The 9,066-nt window shown below is 35.4% G+C and overlaps 1 protein-coding gene across 2 annotated transcripts; it reads left to right on the top strand.

Moving 5' to 3' along the window:
• LOC105338665 (ATPase family gene 2 protein homolog B) lies at positions 1 to 5,911 on the top strand. Of its 2 annotated transcripts, none has more exons than XM_011443888.4 (9): positions 1 to 142; positions 1,367 to 2,436; positions 2,596 to 2,799; positions 2,885 to 3,043; positions 3,253 to 3,462; positions 3,820 to 4,011; positions 4,259 to 4,396; positions 5,029 to 5,151; positions 5,371 to 5,911. In XM_011443888.4, the coding sequence occupies exons 1-9, from the start codon at positions 133 to 135 to the stop codon at positions 5,527 to 5,529; spliced, it is 2,265 nt and encodes a 754-aa protein (XP_011442190.3). In that variant the 5' UTR covers positions 1 to 132; the 3' UTR covers positions 5,530 to 5,911. The 2 variants fall into 2 exon arrangements, with proteins under 2 accessions (XP_011442190.3, XP_065943940.1); XM_066087868.1 differs by having other exon boundaries at positions 28 to 142; positions 1,373 to 2,436.
• The last annotated feature ends 3,155 nt before the right edge of the window (positions 5,912 to 9,066 follow it).

Genomic DNA, 9,066 nt, shown 5'->3' with positions numbered 1-9,066 from the left:
TCTTGGCCACCGTTTACCTAGGCCCGGATCCAATATGTCAGCCCCCATTGCACATGTAACGATAAGTTGATGAAGTTGATGAAGATCCCTAAGTTGGAAAAGAGAATCGCAACCAAATGATATATTTTAATCATGAAAATGTGTAAGTATATAGTACATTTATTTTAGAGTGTGAAAACATTAAAGAATGGATTTTATTCAATTGGGGAAAAGACGTGTGGGTCAAATAGCTCACCTGTCACTCCATTTAATCATGACATGTAAGGATCAAGAAAGAGGATCGGGGTCGAACACCCCTTTGAAAAATATGGACTCAGTTACACAATATCATAGTTAAGTTACTGAAAACATAAGCCCCCCCCCCTCCCCCGACACACACACATACAGACAAACCTGCATCGAGAAAGAGTCTTACTGTGACTAGACGATGCACAGGTCACAGTAAGTCTGTTTTATAAAAGAGTAATCTGCAGGGGGAAAACGCATATACCGTTACATCAAATATCCATTTAATGGGTCATATGTAGGCATTTTATTTTTGTGATACAGTATTTCTACATTTGAATTTGCCTGTAATGTTTCCAGAAATTGCACACAGAATGTCTCGGATTTTATCACTAACATGGTGCCATAAACATTGAATTTTCCAATGTGATGTTTAATGTGGTAGTAATTTCATTGCAAAAACAATGAATGTGGTTAAATGGGACTACCATGTATGAAAGAACAACAATGTAGGTATTTTAGACCAGTCATCTGAAAATTTAGGCAAGATACAATGCAATTTTTTTTCATTTGCTACAAAGCGAGTTTAAGGGACGAATTCTATTTAAAACCGTGTCTGTAGCACACTCTATCTAACCAGCATCCTCCCTTTTACCCAAGATGAAGATTTGGACAAAAGTTAGAATATCGTTTTCAACAACAGTTTCCTATGTATGCAAATTAGTAATCAAAGTTGTTGGGTCACATGCTTGAGTGAACACGGAATTAAATCTTCGTGTAACCGTTAATCAAATAAGAACATATGTTTTATTTAACTTTTTTCTTTAAATCAAAGGTGTAAGCACTAAAATTTTATTGCGTCAATGTATTGACACTTGCGTTTGCCCTAAAATATGCATGCACCAAATTTTCTTGTTTCACAGTATGCAATCATAATATGGTATATATGGCATATATACATAATTATATGTTTACCTATAATTGCACTTGAGACTACTTTTGTAATGGAATTCAAAGCAGTTGTGTAAAATTCACATATGGAAACCGCTGATAACAACTTCCACTTGTACAACTTACTTCTCTGATTTAATTAATAAATACCCATGCAGTAAATGTAGAAACAAAAATTGTCATTTTTTAGCTACAGATCAGTTGCTCCTGCTAAGAAAAAATACAGATGTTATAACACAGAAATGCAGAATTGATCTTCAAACCCTCAAACAGCTGAGAATAAAGCCATCTTCTTTCTCAATCCTCTGCATTGACAGCAATGAATTCATTTGTCAAGTTTGGCCGTCTGTGCTCTTATCTGGAAATGGTATAGAAGTAGGGACTATGGTATCTAGAAGAGCATCGTTACAAAGAGAAAATTCCTGCACAATTAAACCAATAAGTGTTTCTCCAGCAAAAACTCTCAGAGTAAGCCTAGTGTTAACTAGAACAGAGGATGTTAGAACATGTAGAAAAATTGTGTCAGAATGCAGCCAGAAAATGGAAGAAATCTGCCAGAGATTGTTGTATAAGACCTGTGTATCTCCTGGGTTTGTTGTAGACAAAGATAAATGCACTCTTGCCAAGTTGCATGGTGTCTCCTATATTCTGATAGATGATGCCACTGATAGTGATTATTGTGTAGTGGACAACAAAACACAGATAACTGTAAACAAAATACAGAGTAAAGATCATTATTTGCAAAAACAAATAAACATTCAAACTATTCCTCTGGGAGGGTTGGATAAAGTAATAGAGGAATTGAAAGAATTTCTCTCGCTGTCCTTCACTGGAAAGTCTAGTCCAAACAGTATTCTGAGGCTCCCAAAAGGAATTTTACTTAGAGGTCCCCCAGGGACAGGAAAGACTTCTCTCGTTAAACATGTCTGTGTGCAGTGCAATGCCTTCCTGATATCTGTGAATGGACCTGAAGTTTTTGGATCCAGACCTGGGGAGACTGAAGAAAACATTGGAAATGTTTTTAACAAAGCTTTCCTGATGAGCGAAGAAGGCCCCTGTGTTGTTTTCTTGGACGAGATTGACTCTGTGTGTCCGAAGAGGTGGAATTCTGAGGATGCCAATGATTCCCGCTGTACCAGTGTGTTCCTGTCCTATCTAGACCAAGTGCATCTGTACCAGAACCTGTGTGTGATTGGGGCCACCAACAGACCCTCCGCTCTAGACCCCAGTCTGAGGCGGCCTGGGAGACTTGACAGAGAGGTGAGAGTGTTTGAAATATATATCCAACGGGTGAGCTAAAACTGTATTTTATCATTGTTATCTTTGAGTATAGGTAATGACACCATATCCAATGATGATGATTAAAATATAGCAGGGAAGAATATACTTGTTACCAATTATATGTGATTCTTTTTTTAGATCATGATTAATGTTCCAACTCTTAGTCAAAGGAAACAAATATTGACACATCAGTGCTCTAGATTACGAGTTGATTCTGGCTTGGATTTGGACATCATAGCTCAGATGACCAATGGCTATGTTGGAGCTGACCTCATGTCACTCTGTCATGAAGCAGCCTTCACAGCACTGGGTTCTCTCCAGGCTGATTTAGAAGAAAACAAGGTATTGATAAAATTATTGACATTCACTTGCAATAAACAATTGATTATGGACCTTTCCCTGCATACCAGTTTGCATCTTTTTTTAGGACACAGAGCCTCCATTGATAACAACAGACCATTTCAAAACAGCCCTCAAAAAGGTGTTACCTTCTACCCAGAAAGGCTCTCCCTGCACCATAGAGTTTGACCCTGTCCACTGGAACGACATTGGTGGTTTGGAGGAAGCTAAACTGAAAATTCAGCAGGTAAAACTTACTGAGATATAATATTGTGTACAGGTAAACCTAAACTTGCAAAGGCAATCATACATATTACTTTTACATGTACTATCACGACTGTCTAGTCCAGTAACTTTGTTTAGTATTAAACACAGTCATTTCTTTGGCTGAATATAAAACTACTGTACAGAAACATTTATGGACAAAATGTGTTTGGATAAATTTCTGTCTTGTAGGCAGTAGAGTGGCCCATTAAGCATCCAGAGGCTTTCTCTCGCATGGGCCTACCAAGTCCCAGGGGTGTGCTGTTGTACGGACCCCCTGGTTGCTGTAAGACTACACTGGTTAAGGCGGTAGCCACCTCCTCCAGCGCCACCTTCCTGTCTCTGAGTGGTGCCCAGCTGTTCTCACCTTATGTCGGAGACTCAGAAAAACTCATCACTGAGGTATTTTCTGTTAACTGCTACATGACATTTATTCTTATGTCTATAGTAACTGCTAAATTTGAAAAGTGTATACAGGGTTATTTTTGCCTTGTGTAATTTTAAGCCTTCTTCACTTGCTAATAATTTTGCCCGTATTAAAGTCACCCAAGTACAGGTGTGTTTAAAGAGAGATAATTTGAGATATTAGAAATCTCCCAGTCTTAGATTTGTCCGCTTACAATGAGGGTGAGATTGGTGAGATTAAAACAGGTGAATATTGGGGTATATTCCTGTATTCAGTAGGAGACTTGTAAGGGACTTGAAACTTGCAAGTTAGATCAGTTATGCAAAACAAATGTTTTTTTATATCTATGTCAGGTTTTCCAAAGAGCTCGTGCAGGTGCCCCAGCCCTCATTTTCCTGGATGAAATAGATTCCATCATTGGCAAGCGGTCTGATGGGACATCACAGCGCGGGGTACAAGAGAGGGTTCTGTCTACCCTGCTTAATGAGATGGATGGTATAGGGATTCGACTGGATGAGAAGACAGACTCAATGGGGACAGGGGAGGTAACCCAAGGAGAAATTATTGATAACACCGGCCTTTAGGCTTTATGGGATTTGAATATGTGACCAACCATTATTTTTATTTCCAAATACACCCAAAAATAGTACATGATTTCTTAAGTCAACGTATAAGATAGTAGAATATTTTAGGTTCTATAATCTCAAAATTTTATAACCACTTATCAGTGATTGATATGCAATATATTTAACACCTAAAAAAGAAGCTAGTAAAATCTTGACTCTCCCTTAGGATGGATCAGTGAGAGATCTGGCCAATAAAAGTGTGCTGATAGTGGCCGCCACAAATCGCCCCGACATGTTGGATGAGGCACTAACCAGACCTGGAAGATTTGACAGATCTGTCTATATACCACCACCTGATCTACAGGTAGGTCAATCAAAAACATACTGTAAGACAATACAATATGTTTCCATGTACAGTTAAGGTGCATTCTCTCTCTGTTAAGAGATGTAACTCTCACTGGATTGATAGACTATATAAGTAATTCCTTTAATATTTATGACTTGTTACTGAATGTTATTTTTAAATTTCAATTTTCTTTACATTTGGAAATGATTATCACAAAAGCAAACAGCCTTTGAGTAAAACCAATGGTTCGTTTACTTTATTAGATGTCTTCTTTTTTTTTTATTTGATTACATATATGTTTATTAACCAATGAAACACCTTAAGGGGCATAATTAAATTGACAAAGGTGTTCATTTTTAAATACAAAATGTATTACATATGCATTTGTGATGGTCAGACTGGGTTGATCACTGGAGCCAAAAAGCTCAGCAGGTAAAGCACCCATCTAGAGAAAATTAGGCTGTCCCAAGTTCGGACCCTGGTCTGGCCCCATTATGTTTCTTCCTCTGCCGTAAAACCTCACACAATGATCCCAATTTGTTGTCATGGAATAAATGAAAATGTATATTACCACAGGGGATTACATGTGAAAACAATAATAAGAATGTGGCATTTATCCGGATAAAAGTGGCTTGAGTTTTTCTTTGCAGGCACGACTTGAAATTCTCAAAATCTGCACAAAGACAATGCCAGTGAAGGATGTGGATCTGTCTGCTCTGGCAGCAAGGACTGAAAACTACACTGGAGCCGATCTGAAGAATCTCTGCAGAGAGGTATAATGATGTAGTTGTAATCATGTAAAAAAATTATCTACAAGGCAGTTTTTAATGCAACATCTTGATACACCCTCAACTACTTGTAAAATCTATTCCTTTGGATACCACTTTGTCTTTTTGGGTACATTTTTATTAAATTATATCTGCTTCTTAATAAAGATGAGTAGTTGTAATTTATCATTTTCACTAACTGATAACTGCATGTTTCATTGACAGGCTGCCTTGCTCTCTCTGACGGAGGACCTATCCTCAGACTTGGTCACAGAGGAGCACCTGATCAAGGCCCTGTCTATAGTGAGGCCCTCACTGAACCCCTTTCTACTGAACAAATACCAACAGGGTTCATCACAGGGGAAGAAACTATTTGTTCTGTGAATGGTTTTGAACAGACACTCATGAAGCTCTCACAAGAAAAAAAATCACTGAATCTAGCTGCTTCCTGGGTGGAGGGGGGAGATCTGAGGAAGATGGTTCCTTAAAGGGGAAGAAACCCTTTAAAAATGGCTCATCAGAGGGGAAGAAATTCTTTGAATGTACCGGTACTCCCCACATGGGTAGAAACTCTTTAAAAGTGGCTCCCCTCAGGGGAAGAAACTCTTTGAACATGACTTTCCACCACAAGGGAAGAAATTCATTCAACATGTCTCCCAACTAGAGGAGGAACTCTTTGAACTTGGCTCCTCACAGGGGAAGAAACTCTGTTCTGTGAATGTTTCTTACATTGACATTATGTTTGAATTAAATTTGTGGAATATGTTGTTATTTTGTTTCTAATAAGTTATGCTTCTTGTTGTGCAAGCAATGCTTTTTGTTGTTCAAGCAACTTCAGTCCATCTAAAAACATTGCATTGATAAAGTTACCACATATTTGTTACAATTTCTTCCTACTGAATGAGTTTAAAGCCTCATTGACCATTTTAACATTGAATTACAATACTTGTACAATTATGGTTATGGTATTTATTTAAAAAAACAACAACAACAAAATGAAACGAAATCCAGGACTTGGAAAAGATCAGATCATTTTCTTTTGAAATAATTGTACAAATATAAATGAATTCATGATAAGTTGCATGAATTTGAAACCACATGTTCAAAAACTCTTTATACATTGTAGCTGATCATGAGTGAGATTAATTATACATCATACACAATTTTATTCCTTTATTATTACATAGATATCCAGGGATTTAAAGATCCACAGTTTAGGTACATGCTAACAAAGATGGAATTCATTTAGATTCACACATTTATATTTTTCTACGAGGATGATAGAATGGTGGGAATTTTGAATTGTAGTACATATACTACATTCTTCAAATGGCCATCTTTGAACATTTTGCGTTTGAAACAATAAAGCTTTTTGATACTAATATTAATAATTGCTGATATACTTACCCTTAAATTCTTACCAATTGGTATTCAGTTAATATTTAAATGATAAATTTAGATTTACAATGAACTTTTTTCAGTTTTTTATTTTTTAAATAGTGTTCTACGAGAGGTAACTTGTGATGTTGGAAGAATAATTACGCGTCGTCACTTAGTGCGTTAATCAGTGAAACTGAGGAATCAAGATGACCCCAGTAAGTCTTTGGGATAGACTCGACCATACATTAATATACGCATCCAACTGGCGTTTTCTTTTTTTTTTCGTAAATACGAACAAGAAATCATATTGACGCAAGCGTCAAATGGGCCGCAAAAAATATAATTGTTGTATGAATCATTGATTGTTTACATAAAAACACACCACAAAGAAGAAAATAAGAGTTGGTTGTACTAATTTTTATGGTAAATTTTAATATACTTTAGCAACTTGTTTTGAAGTTAGTTTAAGAAATATTTTATTCAAAAATATACATATAAGTATATAAATGAATCTGGATTGAACAGCAGGCAATACTAGCCTATATTAGTTCTCTCTATCTGAGATTGAAGTTTAACATTTTACTATTATCATAAAGAATCGATTTCGTTACTGTGAGCATTTCTAACGGAAATTGTATGACCATTGCCATAGTATGAAGTAATGGAGAACACACTGCATGATTTGTACATAACTCTAATACAAAGTTCAACTCATCATTTTTCTCTTGGAGATTATGAATTTCAAACGGTAAACCATTTTGGTTTTTTTTGTTGCATAGTATTGAATGAAAACTTAATGCATTAATTTAATATATGATTTCAAGGGACCTCATAATAAATTAAAAATGGATTAGTTCAAATTTTCCAGTCAATTGAAATTTTCATTTCTGTCATATTCTTGCATAAATAACTGATATAAAAAAAACGTCATTTCATGATATTTTCTACCACATTTTACATGGAAATATAATAAATACACACGCAAAGTCATTTTATTTGACACGGCACATAGAAATTCAAATATATCATTTATATAAAATTTAATGACATTCAGGTCTTGAGTATTTCAGGTCTTTAGTATGTCCCGCATACCGATCCTGATGCATTGTTTTGAAAAGAATGAAAAACTCCGAAATTTTCCGAATAGATTATAGTCTCGATAAAAACGCGCCAAATACGACAATCTACTAAGTATGACCTACTTTTCATTTACGAGTAAAACAAAAAAATATGTGATATTTTCTAAAAGGCATAAAACATATTTCTACCTGCAAATTTACTTTAAATTCATAAAAATAAGCATAGTATTAATTCTATTAAAAAAGAACTGTCCCGCAGAAACGCAGTAACAATATTTAAATGTGTATCAAATAACGGGCCGCCGGAAAATAACGGACCGCCTTCCGGCGGCCCGTAATAATGCATCCTCATATACATGCGATCTACGTAAAATATTATGTTTATCCACACCACAAACCACATGCACAGGGTTTTTTTTTAAATAATTTACTGTGTTCTGGTTTATATAGGGTGTTGCTAAAGCGGAACGGAACGGAAAATCTTATCTAATGTTATTTACTTCATAGATTTGTTAATATCGCTTTGAAAGATTTGCAATATTAAATTATTTATTCAAGAATAATTATTTCCTTAAAATTAACTGTTCATGCATTGACCACGATATTCTGTCCCAAAATATCCTCGATTCACATTTTCCTGAATAACTCGATATTTATATATACCCCAGGCCTAGGGTTCAAGCGATTTTCTTTCACAAGCACTTAAAAATTCTCATTATTCCTTCTTTAAAACGTCCTCTCTAGCTCACCATCTGGTTTTAATGCAAATTAAAAATAGTCTACAGGATTTTGCATTTCAACCGACCCGGATGATAACGTTGAAAATTTAGCAAGGTCTTCTGAGTGACTTCCAAATGGAGAAAAGATGTCAACATTTCCCATTATACATCTCCGTAAGAAATTTGTTTTCGATACTGTGAATTTTTCCGATTAAAAAGTTTTGTTGGATATTTCCCGTTTCATCTATTTCAATTGAATCTTTTACAGGTATGTGTATTTTTTTAAATCGTCCAAACTTGCTGCATGAATGTTTTGGGATAGACAGACTATAGTCCCAATTTATAATCGGAAAATCAAACCAGGCAACGTCTAGAGCTCTCTATTCGGATCATATGTATATATCTGCAGGAATGAACAACTGCAAAGTAATGCAAACAAAATTGCATAGCTAAAAATACTAGTTTCACTAAGTACCGGGTGTTTTAATGTTTAATATATTTTGATTTTTAATGTCGTCAGTCGTACGTTTTTTTTATCTCGATGATACTGTATCGTCTGTATGATTTAAGATAATAGAACACCAAAAATTCAATGTTGATGTAAGTGTATAAATCATATTTAAAATATAAAAATACTCATAAAACACATGAAACGCTTTCACTAACTGTGTACTTTACGCTGCTATGCCAGTAATACCATTTAGAAAAATAAGTAAAATCATGTTAAATCATAAAGAATATCA

The sequence above is a fragment of the Magallana gigas genome, chromosome 6 (assembly GCF_963853765.1).
Source record: "Magallana gigas chromosome 6, xbMagGiga1.1, whole genome shotgun sequence".
NCBI lineage: Eukaryota > Metazoa > Mollusca > Bivalvia > Ostreida > Ostreidae > Magallana > Magallana gigas.
This window is presented reverse-complemented; position numbering and strand designations above follow the sequence as displayed.

Coding starts and splice junctions, on each gene's coding strand:
- LOC105338665 (XM_011443888.4), top strand. Junction 2,800..2,884: donor CTGATTTAGAAGAAAACAAG/GTATTGATAAAA, acceptor ATCTTTTTTTAG/GACACAGAGCCTCCATTGAT. Junction 4,397..5,028: donor TACCACCACCTGATCTACAG/GTAGGTCAATCA, acceptor TTTTCTTTGCAG/GCACGACTTGAAATTCTCAA.